Source organism: Balaenoptera ricei, chromosome 2, assembly GCF_028023285.1.
Source record: "Balaenoptera ricei isolate mBalRic1 chromosome 2, mBalRic1.hap2, whole genome shotgun sequence".
Lineage (NCBI taxonomy): Eukaryota > Metazoa > Chordata > Mammalia > Artiodactyla > Balaenopteridae > Balaenoptera > Balaenoptera ricei.
In genome coordinates, this window is record NC_082640.1 from 44,340,298 (window position 1) to 44,362,188 (window position 21,891).

At 38.5% G+C, this 21,891-nt stretch overlaps 1 protein-coding gene across 10 annotated transcripts in view; it reads left to right on the forward strand.

Annotated features, from left to right (window-relative positions):
* Positions 1-21,891, forward strand: part of CHD2 (chromodomain helicase DNA binding protein 2) — a 115,981-nt gene that overhangs the window by 55,529 nt on the left and 38,561 nt on the right. For all 10 annotated transcript variants that reach the window (XM_059912555.1, XM_059912559.1, XM_059912553.1 and 7 more), the window contains 9 exons: positions 5,718-5,880; positions 6,220-6,372; positions 8,870-8,941; positions 11,999-12,148; positions 12,914-13,062; positions 14,098-14,194; positions 14,626-14,718; positions 17,168-17,338; positions 18,276-18,451. In XM_059912555.1, coding sequence (XP_059768538.1) covers positions 5,718-5,880; positions 6,220-6,372; positions 8,870-8,941; positions 11,999-12,148; positions 12,914-13,062; positions 14,098-14,194; positions 14,626-14,718; positions 17,168-17,338; positions 18,276-18,451 — 1,224 coding nt within the window. The remainder of the gene's footprint in view (positions 1-5,717; positions 5,881-6,219; positions 6,373-8,869; positions 8,942-11,998; positions 12,149-12,913; positions 13,063-14,097; positions 14,195-14,625; positions 14,719-17,167; positions 17,339-18,275; positions 18,452-21,891) is intronic.

Genomic DNA, 21,891 nt, shown 5'->3' on the forward strand with positions numbered 1-21,891 from the left:
GCCCGCGCACTGCAACGATGAGTAGCCCCCGCTCGCCGCAACTAGAGAAAGCCTGTGCACAGCAACAAAGACCCAGTGCAGCCAAAAATAAATAATAATAAATTAATTAATTAATTAAAAAAAAAAAGATCAGTACCAGGAAGCCATGAGATATATAACTGACAAATAAACTGCCTTTTCCAGTGAAGAAGCCTCAAGACAGATTTAAGTAGCAATTTATTTATGGTCAGAAAGAGGAAGATTTACTGTTCTTTCTTTTTTAGGTGAGAATTTGCACAGTACTTTTCATTATCTAAGTGGTCTGAAATATATGTTCTTAGTGCTTATCCCCCTACTAATAAACAGGCATGTTTTATTCATTCATATATTTCTTCTCTGCCATTCATTCAGTCATTTGCTTCAAGTTCTGCAACATGCCAGGCATTCTGCTAGATACTGGAAATATGAAGGTGAATGGAATGCATTCCTGCCAGAAGCCTCTTGTTTAGTAGAGAAGACAGACTAGAGACAAATAATACAAAGTGTTGTTTATAACTGAGGCATATGCAGGGGAGTGTGGAAGTTCAGAAGGAAAAGCACTCACCTCCGTACCAACGGTGAAGACTCTTTTCTTCTAGCACTCCAGGTGGCATGGGCAGGTTATGGACTTGGTCTAGGTTATAATATGTTAAAGGTAAAATGGTGGGTTTGGGACAGAGGGTGGTATATAAGGTACTTGTCATGGGCTTTCAGTTTTGGTGATTTAAAGTTGGATCTGGAATGACTGGAAATAATTGTATTGCCATGAAAATTACAGTCTTTTAAAGTTAGAGGTCTGGTAATCTTTCTAATGATATTCCTTGCTTGTTTTTTTTTTTTAACATCATTATTGGAGTATAATTGCTTTACAATGTTGTGTTAGTTGCTGCTGTATAACAAAGTGAGTCAGCTGTATGTATACATATATCCCCATATCCCCTCCCTCTTGTGTCTGCTTTCCACCCTCCCTATCCCAGCCCTCTAGGTGGACACAAAGCACTGAGCTGATCTCCCTGTGCTATGCGGCTGCTTCCCACTAGCTATCTATTTTACATTTGGTAGTGTATATATGTCCATGCCACTCTCTCACTTCGTCCCAACTTACCCTTCCCCCTTCCCGTGTCGTCAAGTCCATTCTCTATGTCTGCGTCTTTAGTCCTGTCCTGCCCCTAGGTTCTTCAGAATCACCCCCGCCCCCTTTCTTTTTAGATTCCATATATATGTGTTAGCATACGATATTTGTTTTTCTCTTTCTGACTTAACTTCACTTTGTATGACAGTCTCTAGGTCCATCCACCTCACTACAAATAACTCAATTTCGTTTCTTCTTATGGCTGAGTAATATTCGATTGTGTATATGTGCCACATCTTCTTTATCCATTCCTCTGTCGATGGGCACTTAGGTTGCTTCCATGTCCTGGCTATCGTAAGTAGAGCTGCAATGAACATTGTGGTACATGACTCTTTTTGAATTATGGTTTTCTCAGGGTATATGCCCAGTAGTGGGATTGCTGGGTCGTATGGTAGTTCTATTTTTAGTTTTTTAAGGAAGCTCCATACTGTTCTCCGTAGTGGCTGTATCAATTTACTCCCTGCTTGTTCTTAATTAATACAACCGAATAAAAACAAGAATTTTATTTTCAGAAATTACTATCTGACTTTTTTGCCTAACACTGCCTTGATTTTTAAAAATCTTTTTATTATGGGAAATCTCAAATACATACAAAAATAGAATGGTGTGTACCCATAATCCAGCTTTTATATTTCCTGACTCCTGGCCAGTCTTAGTTCATCTGTATCTTCTTTTGCATCCCCATTTCCACCCCCAGGTCATACGAAACATATTCCAGGTCCAAATCATAAGTGTTTCTATATATCTCTAAAAGATAAAGACTCTTAAGAGTTAAGCCAAAAACCCCCAAAACCCCCCAAGCTCATGGAACAGATTGGTGGTTGCCAGAGGCAGGGGTTGAGGATGGTGAGAGAAATGGGTGAAGGGAGTCAAAAGGCTACAGACTTAAGCTATGAAATATATGTCACGGGGATGAAATGCGCAGCATGGTGACAATAATTAATAACTTCTGAATTGCATTTTGAAATTTGCAAGAGAGTAGATCATAAAATTCCTGATCACAAGGGAAAAAAATCTTGTAGTTATTTATGGTGATGGATGGTAACTAGACATTGCGGTGATCATTCTGCATTGTATACAAATATCTCATTATCATGTTTTATGCATCTGAAACGAATATGATGTTATATGTCTATACCTCAATTAAAAAAAAGTTAAGCATAATTTCAATACTATTTTTATTATGCCTAAAAAAAAACCCCAGTAATTCCTAACTATTTTTATAATATACAGTGAGTGTTTACATTTTCCTGGTTGTCCTAGAGACACACACACACACACACACACACACACACACACACACATTTTGCTTGTTTGCATTGGGATCTAAGTAAGCTCCATACATTATGATTGGTTGACATATCTCTTAAGTTTATTTTAAGTCATTTTCCCCTCCGTCCTTGTAAATTTTTGAGTGAAGAAACTGAGTCTGTGTTCCATAGATTTTTTTCACAGCCTGGATTTTGCTGATTCCAGCTCCATGGCATCATTTAATATTTTCCTGAGAACACATTGTTTCCTTTACATTCACAGATAGGTGTAGAAGGTTGGTTAGACCCAGATTCAGTATGAATATTTCACAGAATGCAATCTATCAGAGGAGGTTGTCTTTTTGTGATATTAGCAAATGTTGATGAGCATTGCCTAGATCATTAATTCATTAGGGATTACAAAGTGGTAATATTCAACTTTTGTTACTCCTTTGTTTATTAGCTGGAATACTTCTGTAAAAAGAAACTTCCCCACATCAATGAGGGAACAGTTCATATAGGAAAGACAGAATAAATGCATGGTTCTTTCTGATTTTCGAATTTAAAATTTTTTATTTATTTACTGTTTTTTAAAATTGAAATACAGTTGTCCCTTGGTAACTACAGGGGTTTGGTTCCAGGGATCCCCCCCGCCCCCCGCTCGGATACCAAAATCTATGGATCCTTAAGTTCCTTACATAAAATGGCAAAGTATAGTTGGCTCTCCGTATTTGCAGATGTGGAACCTGTGGATGCGGATGGCTGACTGTACATTTGACATATAATGTTGTACAGTTTAAGGTGTGTAGCATGTTAATCTAATGCATTTATATATTGTAATCTGATGGCCATTGTAGTGATAATTAGCACCTCTATCACATTACATGATGATCCTTTCTTTTTAGTGGTTAGGATTGTTAAATCTAGTCTCTTAGCAAGGATGATGATTATAATACATTGTTGTTGTCTATATTTACTATACTGTGCATTAGATCTCTAGGGATTATTTACTACCCATTCCAGGTTTGTACCCTTAAACAACATCTGTCCTATCCCCCACTCCCCTCCCCCTGGTAACCACTATTTTACTTTCTGTTGTTACAAGTGTGGCTTTTTTAGATTCCACATATACATGATATCATACGTTACTTGTCTCTCTCTGTCTGACTTATCTCACTCAACATGATGTGTTCAAGGTTCATCCATGTTGAATTTTTGACGTTTTCAAAAGAAAAAATGGATTATCTATCTTCCTTCAAAGATTTGACCAATGAGACTTATTGGTATGATTATGAATATTTTTGTATGATTATTGATTCATCAATAAACATATTTGTGTTTTATTCTATTGCAGTTATTATCTATACTCATGGTCTAATTGTCCCAGTTTTAGCCAGTGGGAGCTTGTTCAGGTTCTTTTGACAAAATCCAAGTTGTAGTTGATAACTTCTTTGCTTTCTGGAATGATAAAATGCTCAGATTCGTCTCGTTCATTTCCTGCCCCAGAACTAGAGTCAGCCAAAAAGCTTCACGTACTGTTTCATTGGAAAATGGTATTTGGAGGTCATAAACGGCACTGGGGGTGCTCTTTGCAACTGCAGTGGACCTTATTCACTGGTCTTTAAAGTGGACAGATTTAGGAAATTTGTTTGTTTTTAAAGATAAAAATACATCATGAGTTTTGTCCAGTTAAATAGTATGACAGAAATTTTATTTGACCTTAATGAACTTATACCCATACCAAAAATTCGACTTCTCAAGTGCACCAGCCTAATTCACACTATGCACACAGTCTTAAAATAATGGTGCCAGGATTACCACTAGCAAGATGAAGAACAAAAACAGGTTAAGGTTTTTTAAAATAGTATTTTTGTGTGTGTTTTTAAAGGTATATCCCACTAGAAATGGGTAAGAGGCTTAAAGCACTTGAGATAGTTTTTTTCCTTCTCTTTGGTTAGGTACTGACTGGATACAATAGTTTATTTACTTCATTTTAGTGTTTTTTTTTTTTTTTTTTTAGGGATTGCTTTGTTTAATTTTGTTCATGATTATTTATAATATTTATAGAGTTCCGAAGGCAAAGCTGCCATGCCTGGCATGTTCAGAGATATCTGGCTTCTATCCTTGTCTCCTCCATTCTAGTCCCTCTTTTCCTTAGGTAATAATTACTTTTATATTTAAAAATCTTAATGTTTATCTTTCCTTTATTTTTTAATTTTTAAAATATAAGCAGATACATGTTAACTTTTTTATTGCCTCCTTCTTATGCAAGTGGTAGCATACTGTATGCATTTTTCTGTACCTTACTTTTTTCACTTAGTGATGGGAGTCGGCTGTGCTGGAAGGCACGCCATAGTAGTTTATAGAGACAGTCCTTTCTTTTTACAACTGCATAGTGGATCTGTAGCATAGTTTATTCAACTAGTCTCCTAGTGATGGACATTTGGATAGTTTCAAATGCTTTCCTTTTATAAATAGTGCTACAGTGAGAATCCTTGAGAATTCCTCTTTGAGATGGATTCCTAAAAGTGTGATTGCTAAAAGCGTAAAGAAATTTCACTACTCAGAAAAAAAGTAGTTCTAATATTTTCAAACTGGGTTATAAAACATACTCGTTATGAACACTGTATTATGTAAAATACCCTTTTACAACAGTTTAAATGGGTATGTAGGTTCTATCTTTTTTTTTTTTTTAACATTTATGTATTTATTTGGCTTAGTTGCAGCATGAGGGATCTTTTAGTTGCGGCATGTGGGATCTTTTAGATGTGGCACACAGGCTCTTAGTTGAGGCATGGAAGATCTAGTTCCCTCACCAGGGATGGAACCCAGCCCGCCTACATTGGGAGCGTGGAGTCTTAACCGCTGGACCACCAGGGAAGTCCCTGTAGCTTCTATCTTTGGTATATCTCATTTATTTAACTGATTTTCTAATTTGAGCCAGCTTAACTTCCACATTTATACTACAATAAAGACTGCTTTCAGTGACAGTCATTGTTTATATAAAATACATATATGTAATATATGTTCTATGAATATATATATTTTGTTGCTGTTATTTTCTTTTAATATTCCTGTGTTCAGCCAGGTTGAAATAGCCAATAGAATGATTAATGGTCTGAATCTGACTGGAGATGTGTGAGGGTGCCTGGTTAGGTGGCAGGAGATATAAAATAAAGCATCCCTCCCTGCCTTTTTAACTCCCCCCGCCGCCTCCCACCGTGCCTCAGTAACACTATTTCCTTTTATAATCTGCTGGTATCCCCAACTCTCTCTTTCTTTGAATCTAATAATATCATTATTATCTTAATTTGCAGATGGATTCTGACTAGGAATTACAAGGCTCTTGCCAAAGGAACAAGAGGCAGCACATCTGGTTTCCTTAATATTGTGATGGAACTGAAAAAGTGCTGCAACCACTGTTATCTCATTAAACCTCCCGAAGAAAATGAAAGGGAAAATGGACAGGAGATTCTTCTGGTGTGTGCTTACCTTGTTTGTAATTACTTTCTTAAAGGCACTTTAGTTTCTATAGATGCTTTTTATCAAAACACTCCTTTTCCTCCTTGATAACTTCAAGGAGCATCAAAAGAAGCTTTAAAAACAGGTGAGAGAAGTCAAATAGCTAGGAAAAATCTGGAAAGTATATTGTCACAGATACTAGGTAAAGAGCATTTTAGGAATTGCTTGTCAGCTAGATTGCAGAAAGCTTCCAAAAGCTTAAGGATGATTTTAAAAATATCAACTCTTACTAGAGAGGAAGGGCAGATTGAAGTATGCTTTTGAACATGATGATTAGAATGTCTTTTTAATCTTCAGTCCTTGATCAGGAGCAGTGGGAAGCTGATTCTGTTAGATAAACTGTTGACAAGACTTCGAGAAAGAGGGAACAGAGTCCTTATCTTCTCTCAGATGGTGAGAATGTTGGATATCCTGGCTGAGTACCTGACTATTAAGCACTATCCTTTCCAGGTGAGGATGCTTGGTGCTTGGGGTCTCTCCCTTCCTCCTTTCCTCCCTCCCTCCCTCGAGGTTGTATGCTTTGCTTGCTAAATTATCCTAAAGGAGAAAAAAAGAGTTTTCTTGTTTGAAACAAATTGAGATTAAGGTTCCAGGCGGGTCTTAATTTTTACTTCCATGCCTTTAGGCTACCCGGTAATGAACAAGATCCGTGGGAAGATTATTCTTTTTTGGTGGGTGAGGGATGGGGATTAGAGAAAGGAAAATTGGGCAAGAGAAGTGTTGTTAGATGGTATCTTACATCTCTAAGCCTGTGGTAAAAGTAGCGAGGAAGGAAGTGTGAACCTGATGACAGAAGCCCAAATCCTAAGAAAGAAAGAAAAAGAGAAGTGACAGTGTTTTATATTTCACCCCAAAGGAAGTTGACCCTGGCTGTGAGGCTGGGCAACTCAGGAGAACAGTATACTTGAAACCTTGCTCGTCCCTGAATATACTTTGCAGAATTATAATTTTGGGTTTTTGTCTTCATTCATTAATCTCTTGTAAGATGAGGAGAAAAATAAGGGGGAAAAAGAGTTTCTTCAGCATAATAATATTTTTCTATGTGTTAGACAATGGGAAACTTATCTCTGATTTATTTATAGACGTGTGCAATTTACCTTGACTTTTGGCCTAATATTTTTATAATGCCTTGATTTTTTTTTAAATTAATTAATTTTATTTTTGTCTGTGTTGGGTCTTTGTTGCTGCACGAGGACTTTCTCTAGTTGCGGCGAGCGGGGGCTGCTCTTCGTTGCGGTGCGTAGGCCTCTCATTGCAGTGGCTTCTCTTGTTGCGGAGCACAGGCTCTAGGTGCACAGGTTTCAGTAGTTGTGGCACATGGGCTCAGTAGTTGTGGCCTGCGGGCTCTAGAGTGCAGGCTCAGTAGTTGTGGTGCATGGGCTTAGTTGCTCTGCAGCATGTGGAATCTTCCCGGACCAGGGCTTGAACCTGTGTCCCCTGCGTTGGCAGGTGGATTCTTAACCACTGTGCCACCAGGGAAGTCCTGCCTTACATTAAATAAATTTTTTCTTTAATTTTGGATGGACTCATGCAGTTATGCTGATACTGAAGATACTTGAACGCAGTGATTCTCTCTAAGAAGGCCAAGCTTTAAAACTCAGTAACAGGTTTTCTTTCAGCATACCCTGAAAGGCATTGTTATATCCATAATACCTTGTGTGGTCTTTCAGCTGTTGTCTTAGAATATAGTTAAATACTGCGGTTGTTATCAAAAATAACACAGTACAAAGAGTCAGTGATCTCTCAGTACATCTGACCCCTGGGAGCTTTCAGGTCTAGGTCATCATTTGGTATCAAGTAAAATAAGAATACGTTACTTTTCTCTCTAAGGAATGAGTAGTCTGGTGTCCACTCAGGTTATCATGCCTAATGTCTTCTCTCAGAATACTGAAAAGAGGGCATTTGGGTTTTCTCATTTCAAATACTGGTTGTGAACCTGCCATTTAAACTTATCTTTGGGTCAAGGCTCTCAGTAGAGTTGGTAGTCAGAAAGAAGAAAGGGGATTCCAATGTGTGATTCTATCTGTGATCAGGTGGCTCTGGGTTTGGTGGACAGAGCGCTGAGCTGTAGGTCCTTCCACAGACTCCGCCCCTCCCCTGTCACTGGTCAGCTGACAACATCTGCCTGGTCAGTTTTGCCTTTGGTAAAATGAGGTAGTTTATCTCAAGTGGTGATTAAGGGGAAGTAATGTGAAAATGATTTTAAAGAGTGAGAAATGCTTTATATACAGCATACAAGTAGTAATTCTTCAGTATTTACATATTATATGGTTTCTCTGTGGTGACATTGTTTTGGACCTAGAATTGATATATAGTCTAATGTAAGAATTGTATGTGCTAGTAAATGCTAGAGGCTCTCTTGAAGATACATTTTGGCTGTTTGAACACTTTGCTCTGATTTTAGAGTGTAATTTTCAGAAAAGCTGGGATATATGACGCACTTAATTTTAACATTTTCAATATTATGGGAAAATGTTTTCCTAACAAAATTATGTAAATGATTTTTTGGTTTATGGAGCACTTAATAACAGGGCAACTTTTAGCCATGTAGCTAAGGAGCACCATTTTTTGCAGGAGCTAATTATGAGGTGACCAGTGGTACTATTTCCTAATCTCTTTGGTACCCACAGATGTAGAAGCAGACAAAGCCTCTAAGCACAGCTTGGGTTGCCACCTTTCTCCTTATGTCTTGGTGGCCATTCTGACCCTTGGATAAGCCTAGATGGCCCTTAGAATCAGAAGCTTCTGACCTTGAGCTTGTAACCGGAGAGCTCGGGGCAAGTCGGGTGTGCTGCTGAAGCACAGCCCCTGGACAGCACTTTGCCAGTGTGTTCCGGTTATTTTTACTCAGTGGGTGTTGGAGTGATGAAGGTTACAAGTCTGGTGTTCTATTTTGAGTGTAGCTGATCTTCCTACCTTATGATTTTCATGTGGTTTATTTTTACAGCGTCTGGATGGTTCCATCAAGGGAGAAATCCGAAAACAGGCACTGGACCACTTCAATGCAGATGGGTCTGAGGTATACCATGCATGGCTTTGTTATTTGGGCAGCTTGGGCTCTGTATCAAGGGGAAAGCCTTTCTAGCTTAATGTATTCTGTTTCAGAAACATTTCACAGTGCAACTCTCCTACCTCATAAGGGAAGGAGAAATCACTAAAGATGCCTCTTAATTTTGTTGTTTGTCAATCCAGAAAAGCATATGCATGCTTATCTCCCCTGGTCTGGATTAATGACAGAGTAGTTCCGGTATCAACTGAGGGTTCTCTGGCGGCTTTCAGATGCCAAATTTCTGGGCCTAGAAGAACCACAAGGCAAGGGTTGGGGAGGGCTGGCTGGTAGGATTAATTTTGACATGTATGTTACATCAGAAGGTTCTGATCTATACTTTTTTTGGTGACTTGACTCTTGAAAAGTATGTTTGCTGTGTCTCAGATTTGTTGGACCCCGGTAGGATGTGGCTTAATTCCCTTGCTTGGGCTAATAGCAACATTGGTTAATCTGTTAAGTATCCAACTTGAATTTGGCATTATAAAGTATTTTGTTTTTAAGGTACATGTGGAAGAGCACTTAGGACAATTTAGAAACTGTGGTAACCTTGTAAATTGTGCATATCAAACTATTAAATACCATGGGATGTGAGAGAAGAGGGGAAAAGAAGTTTAGTGTAAGTAAGGCTATAGTGGTGTGAGGAGTTAAGAAAGCCATGGTGAGGGCCAGAGGTAGAACTAAAAGTGTTTTGGAGAGAACATTAGAACTTCTGAAGTCTGGGCCACTATTCTTTATAGATAGACCAGGCTTAACTTTCTGCTTTCTCAAGAGCTTTGAACACTCTTAATGTCTGTCTGTCACTCCAGAATGGTATGACTCCTGCCGCTTGAATAGCACGTTAAGCCTAGTTAGACTGTGGTATTCTGACTATTTCTCCAGCCTACAATTTTAGTTCTCCTTGAGGAATTTTGGGCACTAATCTCTTCAGAACCAAGGCTCTGAATGGTCAAGGAGAAGAGGAATGTAATTACTAAAAACGTTGATAACCATCTAATTCCCATCCTCCTCTCTCTCCTCCCTATTTCCTCAACTGTAAAAGCACCATGATGCCCTACTTCATAACCCTGCTGTGACGACTAAGTGCAATACCCCACACATAGCACTGAGCTCAGGGCCTGGTTCATCGCAGGCACCCCATCAGTGTTACCTGTTTCTCTTCTTCAGTATTTGTTGAGATTGATTTTGTGGTCCCTACTGTTAGTTTAAAACACAGTGTGAGTTGAATGTTTCATATCGCCCTTTCTCAAAAAAAAGCTAAAGTGGCTTTCTTTGTAGTTCTCTGTTGATTCCCCTGTCCGATGGCTAGATATAGAATAGAGATTCTTTACCATTTTCTGCAACTCTGAGTCTTTTTTAAATTAATTTAAAAAATTACTTTATTATGGGGGGAAAGTATTATAAACACATTTAGAAATTTTGGAAGATGGTGAAGAGTACAAAGAAGAAATACTGTACAAAGAAGAAAACTTCCATCCCAGAGAAAGCTTGCTATTCACGTTATTTGGGTGCATTTCCATTCATCCTGGAAGAAACCCTTTGTTTCTTTCTATGTTTGCCCAATTGGGATCATGCTGCATATAGTTTTGTGCTTGCCCTTCATTCAAAATTCTACTCTGAGCATTTTCCCATGTCATTAAAGATTTAAAAGAACTGTAATTTCTAATATTTTCTCATGCCTGTTCCATCATTTATTTGACCATTTTATTGTTGTCAGATGTTTAGCTAGGATATGAGCATGTAAAAAAGATTCTTGATACATTTTGCTAAATCACTCTTCCCAAACAATTTATATTCATAATGTTTATGTATGAATATTTCCATTTTACCATTTGATAATAGGCACAAATAATATCTTAATGTAATTCATATTGTCTTTGATAAAGAGTGACGTTGAAAATATTTCTTATGATCATTCAGACCCCAGATTTCATTTAAGTTTTAGGTGTCTCATTCTCAAGTGTTTACCTGCAGGCTTCTCTTCAGAGTGTGGTGTTGCTTGGTATCTCTGCCAAGGCTCACAGACGATGCTTCAACACCCCTGTTAATCAGTTCTTTATTGGAATTGTGTAAAGCTCTTGTGAGACGGCTCTCTCAATTTTTATCTCTATGGCATAATGTTGGTGGATTGTGACTGTTATTTAGAATGTGGAGATCTTTTCATTGCATCTGTGTATATGTATTAAATATACCCAGTTATCAAAAAGTAACTCAGAACTACCAGTTTTTGAGTGCCATTTCCATGCCAGAAAGGTGTCAGTCTTTGATACGTGACCAAATTCCCTGGAAATAGAAATCTGTTTGGCTTTGGTTTTCTCTGGCTCATAGAGTTTATTCTCTGCCTCCTGCCCATTTTTTTTCTGAGCACTCAGATGCAGGTAGGTGTACTGTGCCTGCCCAGTCTCTATTATCATTGCTGTGGAAACTGGAATATGTCAGTGCCTGGGTCTTTCCCACACACTGCTGTTCGGCCATACCTGCTCTGGTTTTCTTTGTGCATGTTCCGTGGTGATTGAGGATCCTGTGCTGTCCAGTGGTTCAGTCATGTGATATGTTAGTACAGTGTTTCTGTATTCCTCACCAGCCTAACAAATGAATGGACATTTACCCAATAAAGTCTCCTTGCTCATACTGACTGCCTTACATGGCATAATCCACCTTTACCCAGGAAATAAGTATCTAAGCAACTTGCTGAAACGATCCTCATGATAATTAAGTTTGTCTGGTTTCTGTTAACTGCTTGTGTACTAGTTTTAGCCAGGAGAGAACACCAATTCTTTTGCTCCTGTTGCCTAAAGTAGAATCTTCTACTTTACTCCTTAGTTCATTGCACTGACTCTTACCTCTTAATCAAATGAAAATTCACTCTGCCATCAAGTCCCTGACATTCTTGTAGCCTCCATAAAGTTTGTCCATCATATCTCACTTTTCTTCACACCTGCAGGGGTTTCCAGGTATAAGGGCTTATTGGACTGTGAAACTGTTTCTGAGAAGGCCACTGCATAAAGTAGTATATTGCATTGTGTACAGGACTTCTGTTTCCTGCTCTCGACAAGGGCTGGTGGCCTGGGAATCAATTTGGCTTCAGCGGACACAGTCGTCATCTTTGATTCTGACTGGAACCCCCAGAACGACTTGCAGGCACAAGCCCGAGCCCACAGAATTGGTCAGAAGAAGCAGGTCAGTGGAGAGGGGCCTCTAGATATGGCTTGGAGGGGAGGGGGCAGGGGAGGTTATTCAGCCCTTTCAGGATGTTTATAAAATGCTTTTTTTTTTTTTTTTTTTCCCTGTTTCGTCTTCATTTCCCCAAGGGTAGATGTCTGTTTGTTAATTAGTACAGAGAAGCTGTCTTTGGGGCTGAGATGAGCTCATAGATATGAAACTATTCTCTTCCGCTGTTTGAAAAGTATATCACCAGTAACTTTCTGGCTTACTCAAGGATATATGATGAATAGACTTAGAATTGAAATTTTCCATCTATTTTACTATGGAAAAGTGGTTAGAATATTCTACTATTGTTCAAGATGGTCTACTTTTATTACACATGACCAGTATTAACTCTGTGGTATGTTGGAAACGTACACACTTGTTTCCTTTGTAGATGAATTTCAAAGTCTGCTCTAGTACTGGGTACCTCTTAAGTTTCATATGTGGCCAAAGATTCAATTTCAATGAGACAGATCATTCTTTAGCAGCATTTTTATTGTTAGAACAAGGCTATAATAACAATTCCTTACAGGCTATTTTATTTAAGAATGTAACGTGCTGCAAATAGTAAAAATATTGCATGTACAATACTTAAGTTGTCTGCTTGGATGGATGGCTTACAAGTGGTATGCCATATCAGAGAACAAATATTTTTTTATTTTCCCCCTTGGTTTTAGACAGAGGTAACTTTTTTGTATGTGTGATCAGGCATAAGCATAACATTTCCTTTTCCTACAGGTAAATATTTACCGCTTGGTTACAAAGGGGACCGTGGAGGAAGAGATCATAGAACGGGCCAAAAAGAAGATGGTATTGGACCATCTGGTGATTCAGCGCATGGATACCACTGGCCGGACAGTTCTGGAAAACAACTCTGGAAGGTCCAAGTAAGTGCCGGAAAGATGGGAGAGGTAGCAGAGTCAATTTTCTGTCAACATTTGGTATAATTCATTTTTCTAATAGGATGCTTTACAACAGACATTAATCCATTAATTACCTGGAAAAGGCCAAGCCAAAACTGCAAGAAGATGGCATTTTCATTGAATTTTTGCTCTCCCTGTCTCTCCTTCTTCTTCGGGTTCTTTTTTTTTTTTTTCCATATCAGACGTTTTCTTATGTGCCCTCTCTCTTCCTTTCCTGCCCTCCTCTCTTGCCTTTTGCTTTTGGCTCTGCCTGTGACATATGACACAGCAGCAGCAGTGGCAGCTGTGTGCTCCTCATTGGGCTTTCATCCTGGCACAACGTTGCCTTGGACTTTTCAGCAGTGAGAATGCACCAGATTGAATTGGTATCTATTTCTTACTGTTGGTAAAAATGTTTGTGTGGAGATTATCTTTCCTATTGAAAACAGAAGGCTATAAAAGGAAAGTAGTTACCTTTTAGTTGGCTTTATTTGGAAACACAACTATTTCTCTTGGAGAGTTTACATTTTGATCAAATTGTTGAGTATCTTCTGAGGCAGTCCTACAACTTGTGTTACAGGTGAGATCAAATGAGCCCTTCCTAATTAGATGATGATAATTTTCCATTAAAGAGGAAACTAGGCAGAAAAAGCTTGTTCTTTTATTTTTGGACCAGAGATGAGGAGTTTGAAAATTCTTGGTGAATGGTAACTTTCTGAGTCAAAGGACAAAGAGAGAACTCCCTTCTCTCATGTTGCTAATTATCTTTCTTGCTTAACCATGTAACAGATGAATCAACAGGAAAATAATTGATTTCTTAGTCTTTTGTTAGGTTAGATTTACCACTGCAGACTCATCCTGTGGATTAAAAAACATGAAATATTTGTGAGCTCTTTTTTCTTGTGGCAGAATTTATATCTTCACCAGTAATTTGACCTCTTTATGAAGAATAGATATTTAGAACTCCATAGAGGTTATTTGACATTCCTAAAAGATTACAACTACATTTTATTTCTGCAGTTCAAATCCTTTTAATAAAGAAGAGCTGACAGCGATTTTGAAATTTGGAGCAGAGGATCTCTTCAAAGAACTGGAAGGGGAGGAATCAGAGCCTCAGGTAGTCAACAATAAGGGAAAAAACTTTCTTGATAAGTATCATCTGTGAGAGTCTGAATTTTTCTGGAAGTGATTCTGAGTCTGAGACTTTTATAAAGAAACGGTAGTTACTTGCAGAACATAGTTTCTCTTTTTTTTCTTACAGAGCTAAAAGCTCTTACTAAATTGACTAGGAAAGAATGAGAAAAGCATTTGAGGATTTTGTCTTTGGTCTTTTTTGTTCCAATTTTATTTCTCGTAATTTCTGAAGTTTCATCTTGTCATTTGTATAAATAGTAGTTTGAAACATTAGATATAAAGGACATGAAACTGGGAGTGTAAAAGAAAATGGAATATCAGAGAAGAGAGTTGGTTTATTTGCACCAGTCATTTTCAGTAGATGCGTACCACTGTTGCCTTTTTACCATGTTTGTGTTGCTCTTGTTCTTTTAGGAAATGGATATAGATGAAATTTTGCGCTTGGCTGAAACCAGAGAGAATGAAGTCTCAACAAGTGCAACAGATGAGCTTCTGTCACAATTTAAGGTATGAAAATCATTGTCTGAGAAAGTCTTTAGCATTGATTCATGAACCAGTAATAAGTAATGCCTGTCAGTACTTTCTGGGTGCAAGGGACTCTGCTTTTCTCTTTACCTAAGTTGACTCATATCCCTCAAAATCATTCTCTAGAGTTCCAAGTATGATGTGGGTATAGACTGTATAGTCCTCCCCATGAGGGTCACCACTGAAGTGGTCCATCCTGCCCAGATTCAGTGGGTAGAGGAAAAGAAGCCGGTGTGACAAGGGCTGAGAATAAGCTGTCAGTGGGATAGGTGGAGAACTTGATAGTGTGGAGCTCTGGGAGGGGTGGAGAGGTTGCGGGAGAGACATTAATAGAATCATAAGAAAGAGAGGTCAAAGGTATGAAAATAGAAGGTGACAGTTGGGAAGCTCTTGACTTGGTGGGATTTTTTTTTAAGGACAGTTATGGGGTAGTTAGTGGTATTTGATAGAAAATTAAATGAGATCAGGACTAAATGCAGAAGCTGGGCACCTGATGAGTAGGAGGTGACAGCATCGAGTATAGACATTAATAAAAAGCTTAGTGAAGAGATCAGTGAAAGTAATTTATGAGGATAGAAGGATCAAGCAAGGCAGAGTTTTTTAAAGGTGTTACCACGTTTCTAGGTTGAGGAAAGAAATTGAGAATAGGGAAATACTGAAGGTTCTAAGGAAAAAAGGAAAATTTGATTGCACATTGCCCAGGAGGAGACTGGAACAGATATAATCAAAAGCACAGATGGAGGAACTGGCCTTTGAAAGAAAAAGGAAAGTATACACTTCAGGGAATAGAGGGGAGAGAAGATGTAGGAGTTCCAACTGGTGACCTTAATAACCAGTAAATTAAGTGAGGTGTTTGCTGAGAAGTGGAAAAGAGTTGGGATAGTCCCATCCAGGGGCCAGGAGTTGCCAGGAGGAACTTGATTTAGGGTGTAGAGCTGAATTTAGAAGATGGGGCTTCACATTAGAGCCAGTCAGCAGGATCATATGACTTGCTCCAGAAATACTTGAGGTCAGAGAAGTTGAATCAGTTGGCCATCCCAAGGTGGAAGATTGGCTTGGGAGGCATAGAAGAGTCATCAAAGTGGCAGAAGTTTCCCAGATTCCAGTGAGAACGTGGTTGAATGGATTCATCATGGTTTGGTTCCATGCATGTTAGAGAAGCAGGGAAGACCTGGAGGTTACATTGATGGTTATGTGTGGTAGACCCATAAGGATTGAGGAAGAAGTGTTTGAAAGGAAGCATTATTTTGTGATGAAGTCCAAGGTTGGCCACAGGTAGAAGTGGTCTTAGTGGAAGAAAAAGGAAGGAGTTGAGTGGATCACAGAGCTCTAGGAGGATCAGAGTTAATGTGTCTGCGGATGCAGAGGATGGAGGTGAATTGTTAGTGTTTCACCTGGATTTCACTTCTGTGGGTACTGCTCCCTTTTTTTTTAATTTTATATATATATTTTTTTATTGGCTTTTTTTTTTTTTTTTTTTTTTTGGCTGTGTTGGGTCTTCGTTTCTGTGTGAGGGCTTTCTCCAGTTGTAGTGGGCGGGGGCCACTCTTCATCGCGGTGTGCGGGCCTCTCACTGTCGCGGCCTCTCCCATTGCGGAGCACAGGGTCCAGACGCACAGGCTCAGTAGTTGTGGCTCACGGGCTTAGTTGCTCCGCGGCATGTGGGATCTTCCCGGACCAGGGCTCGAACCTGTGTCCCCTGCATTGGCAGGCAGATTCTTAACCACTGCACCACTAGGGAAGCCCCTGCTCCCTTCTTAAACAGAAGTAATGTTCATGATGGTGCCCTGGTCTAAATATATTAAATATTTGATATGAAATAAATGGAATATTCTTCCAGGTTTGTTTCAATTTTTTGCATTTTGTGTTCTTGTTTTTATTCCTAAGACAAACATGCAGTTTTGAGCATATGAAATTCTTACATACCTTTAACTTCTATACTTTTGATAAAAATGAATAAGGTAACCAATAGCTACTGCTTTGAGTTATGGGTTGTTTCAAATGAGCTCTATTCAGTAGCGATTTATAATGTATCGGACTGTAAGTTTGTAATGGATTAGTATTAGGTTTTCAAATGTTATAATCTAAATAAATCTAAAATTTCTAATTAGTACATTAGAAAATGTGTATGATTTAACAGCAGATCTTTCAATAAAACTTATAATAAGACAGTTTGTAGCTTTATATCTTTCCCTGTTTTTCAGTAAAATTTCTGATGAGCTTTAGGATTTGGCAAGTAGATTTTGTGGGGGGGGGGCGATAAGGGAGAGATGAGTAGAAAATTGATTATTTGATTATGTAATATCACAGGAGTCCTATTATCATTCATAGCATGTTAGATTAAAAACAGTGCTTGAGTTGGTGTGTTAGTAGATGGTGTTTGGGAAATAGGGAAATGTCAGTCAGACAATGAGTTGTCCATTGTTTTAAGGTTGCCAACTTCGCAACAATGGAGGATGAAGAAGAACTAGAAGAGCGTCCTCACAAGGACTGGGATGAGATCATTCCAGAGGAACAAAGGAAGAAAGTAGAGGAGGAAGAGCGGCAGAAAGAACTGGAAGAAATTTATATGTTGCCTCGAATTCGGAGTTCCACTAAAAAGGTGATCAAGTAACATGAAAGATATGGAAGTATTGATACTTCTTATTTTGTTCACCTTATGTTGTTGTCTGGACGTGGAGGGTTCCAGGGCAGAGTTATAGGAAACCTAGCAGAGGGAAATGGAAAAATGCACAAGGCTCATGCGCATACCTATGAGCCATTTGATCTTTGCAGATTGGCTCTTTGTGAGATGGCTGGACAGGAATTTGAGTTTGACAGAAGTTTGCATTTTGCCCTTGAGATTAGAACCAGTAAATCTAAGAGTTTGGTTCTAATTGGCAGGGCCTTTGACTTTCAGAGTCAAACCTCTTTTCACCTTTAAGAGTTTGTTCATAGCACTTGGCATAAATACTTAGTAAGAGATTATATAAAGGTGCTTTAGTTTACAAAGCTCTATCATAGGCACTATCTAATTTGATTTTTGCAACCACATTTAAGTAGATAGACTGTTTTATTACCCAGTTGTTGGAGTTAACAGACTCAGGTTTGTCTGAGATCCTAGTAAATCAGTATTAGCTAATAGTAGCTATCATTGAGTATTTCCTGTATGTCAGGCATAAGTTAGTGCTTTTCCACTTACTGACTCATTTAATTCTTATGAAAACCCTGTATTATAGGTGCTATTGTCCCCATTTTACAAATGGAAAACAAAGGCATGAAGAAGTAAAGTAATTTGCCCAAGGAAGTAAACATGAAGCCACAATCGAAATATTTTTATTCCAGTTTACTTAATGACATTACAGTATGTCTCTGGCAGAGTGACTATCCCAAGCAGGTCTTCTTTCATCACATGCCATCTGCCTCCTTCTTTCTTAAAGGGAAATTGACTTGCCTGATACGATGGGAAGTTCTGAGTATTAAGGGGTTAAGATGGGCTGGTCTTAGTCCTTAGATCTCTTGGACCTGGCACTTGTTACAATGTGACTTTGCCTTTTCAGGCTCAGACAAATGACAGTGACTCTGATACTGAGTCTAAGAGGCAGGCCCAGAGATCCTCTGCCTCTGAGAGTGAGACAGATGACTCTGATGATGACAAGAAGCCCAAGCGCAGAGGGCGCCCCCGAAGTGTGCGGAAGGACCTCGTGGAGGGATTCACTGATGCCGAGATCCGGAGGTTAGTAGGGGCTCTGCTCTCCTTCCCCCTCACATTTGGAAGGACATGCTGTAAGCCTCAGGTTGATGGATCCCTGACATTGATGACAGGGAGGTCAGAGGAAGGCAAGGGGGACTGAGTCATGCTCCAGGGCCCCAGGATGATTCTCCCTTCTCCAAGGTTTTCCTCAGTTGGGCTCTTTCTTTTTGTTTACTTCTTGTTCTGGGTTCTGAACATTTCACAAAGAAAGTCCAGCCAAGAGGAAAGAGGCTGTTGGAGGTAAACTTGGGCTGAAACTTTCTCTTTTGTTTTTATTGAAGAATATGAATAAATACATACATACATATGTATCAATGTATGTAAAAGAAATGGTATAAATATAAAAATTAAAGTAGTACAGACAACCCCAGTTTACTTTCCATCAGTGTTAGTGCTGATACCAGTTTGGTTTATTGGTATATACAACATACTGTTCTGCAGCTTCTTGTCACTTATAATCAATTTTAGGCATCTTTCTATGTCAGTACTTATTACACATTTGTTGGTGTCTGATTCACACCCCCTCTTCCCTCCAGAAAAATCTAAAATTATTGCTTCCAAACCACTTTTCCCCTAGCTTCCATGTTATTTTTTTTAAAAGCTGAAGAAAGTAGAAAATATGAAAATGATTAACTTTATGGTCTAACCCAAATTTTAACTATTATCAAATAGTCCTTTTAGGTCAGTATTTGAAATCACAAGGTCTTTGTTTCCCACTAAATGTTATACCTGTTCTTTTATTCTTTCTTTGTTTAATTTATTATGGAAAAATGTAAATGTATACAAACATTGATAGAATATTAACACACCCCTCCCCGGGTATTATTTTAACCATTATGAGTTTGCAGTCAATCTTGTGTGTGTGCCATATTTCTATTTTCCCCTACTCTCAGTGTTATTTTGAGAAGAATGTATATTCTGCTGCAGTTGAGTGGAGTGTTCTATAGATGTTTTTAAAGTCTATTTGGTTTACTATTGTTCAGATCTTCCATTTCCTTATTGATCTTCTGCCTGATCTATCCATTATTGGAAATGGGGTATTGAAGGCCCTATTATTGCTGTATTGTTTATTTCTCCCTTCTATTCTGTCAGTTTTTGCTTCATACGTTTTGGGCCTCTGCTGTTAGGTGTGTATGCTTTATAATATGTTGTCTTGATGAATTGACCGTTTTCTCATTATAAAATGTCCTTCTTTGTCTCTAGTAACAATTTATGTCCTAAAGTTTACAACTTGGTTAGATATTAGTGCAGACACTCCAACTCTCTTTTGGTATTGTATGTGCAGTATCTTTTTCCTTTTTTATTTCAATCTGTTTGTGTCTTTGAATCTAGCTTGCAACTCTTATAGGTAGTATATAGTTAGATGTTTTTTAAAAATCCATTCTATTGATCTCTTCCTTTTGATTGAAGTCTTTAAACCATTTACATTTAATGCAGTTACTTATAAGATAGAATTTATGTCTGCATTTTGCTGTTCGTTTTTTATGTCTTGGGTCTTTTTTGTTCCTTTATTCCCCCATTACTGCCTTCTTTTGTATTACATATTTTTTAGTATACTATTTTAATTCTCTTGTTTCTTTTATATTTTAAAAGTTATTTTCTTAGTGGTTTCCCTGGAGATTATAATTGGATGTTTTAACTTAGAACAATTTAGTTTAGACTAATACCACCTTAATTTCAGTGGTGTTCTAAAACTTTACTCCAGTTTAGGTACATTTCTTCCCCCTCTTTTGTGCTTTTATTGTCACACAGATTACATCTTTATACTTTATAAGCCCACCAACACAGTTTTATAATTATCGCCTTATGCAGTTGATAGTTAAAATCATTTAGGAGAAGAAAAGAGTTACTGACAAAAATACATATACACTGTCTTTTTATCTACTTACTCAGGTATCCTCCTGAGGCTCTTATTTATTCATGTGGATTTGAGTTATTGTTTCATGTCTTTTCATTTCTGCCCAGAGTACTCTCTTTAGTATTTCTTTCAGGGCAGGTCTGCTAGCAACAAATTCTTTCTTTTTATTTATCTAGGAATGTATTAATTTCTCCTTTGTTTTTTTTTTTTTTTTTTTTAATAAATTTATTTATTTATTTATTTATTTTTGGCTGTGTTGGGTCTTCGTTTCTGTGCGAGGGCTTTCTCCAGCTGTGGCGAGCGGGGGCCACTCTTCGTCGCGGTGCATGGGCTTCTCACTGTCACGACCTCTCCAGTTGCGGAGCACAGGCTCCAGACGCGCAGGCTCAGTAGTTGTGGCTCACGGGCTTAGTTGCTCCGCGGCATGTGGGATCTTCCCAGACCAGGGCTTGAACCCGTGTCCCCTGCATTGGCAGGCAGATTCTTAACCACTGTGCCACCAGGGAAGCCCTCTCCTTTGTTTTTGAAGGCTAGTCTTGATTCTTTTTCTGTCTTTCACATTGGATAATCTCAGTTGACCTATCTTTTTTTTTTTTTTTTTTTTAATTTATTTTTGGCTGCGTTGTGTCTTCGTTGCAGCAAGCGAGGGCTACTCTTCATTGCAGTGTGTGGGCTTCTCATTGCGGTGGCTTGTTGCAGAGCACGGGCTCTAGGTGCGCAGGCTTCAGTAGTTGCAGCATGTGGGCTCAGTAGTTGGGGCACACGGGCCCTAGAGCACATGGGCTTCAGTAGTTGTGGCGCACGGGCTCAGTAGTTGCGGCGCACGAGCTTTGTTGTTCCTCGGCATGCGGGATCTTCCCAGACCAGGGATCAAACCTGTGTCCCCTCTATTGTCAGGCGGATTCTTAACCACTGTGCCATCAGAGAAGTAAGTCCCTCAGTTGACCTATCTTTTAACTGATTTTTTTTTCTTCTGTCAATTCATATCTAATCCTGAGCCTCTTTAGTGATTATTTTCATCTTAGTTATTGTACTTTTCAACTCCAGAATTTATATTTGACTCCTTTATATAATTTCTGTCTCTGTTGATATTCTCCATTTGGTGATATATTATTCTCAAATTTTCTTTTAATTTGTCAGACATGGATTCCTTTAGTTCTTGTATATATTTACAATAGTTGATTAAAACCTTTGTCTAATAAGTTCAACTTCTGGACTTCCTCAGGGTCTATTTCCATTGAAAACCATCTTCCTTCCCTGTATAGGGACCATACTTTTTTGTTTTCTGTAATTTTTTGTTGAAAACTAGACATTTTAAGTAACACAATGTGGCAAGTCTGGAAATCAGATTCCCCCTGCCAGCAAGAGGTTTTGGTATTTGCTGTTTGTTGTTGTTGCTGTTTGTTTAGTAACTTTTCTGGACTAGTTCTGTGAAGTCTGTCTTCTCTGTCTTTTGAAGTCTCTGCTCATTTAGGTTAGTGGTCAGCTAATGATTGGACAGAGACTTCCTTAAACACCTTAAATCTACCAACCAGTAAATCTACCAGCCTTTGCTGAAGGGCTA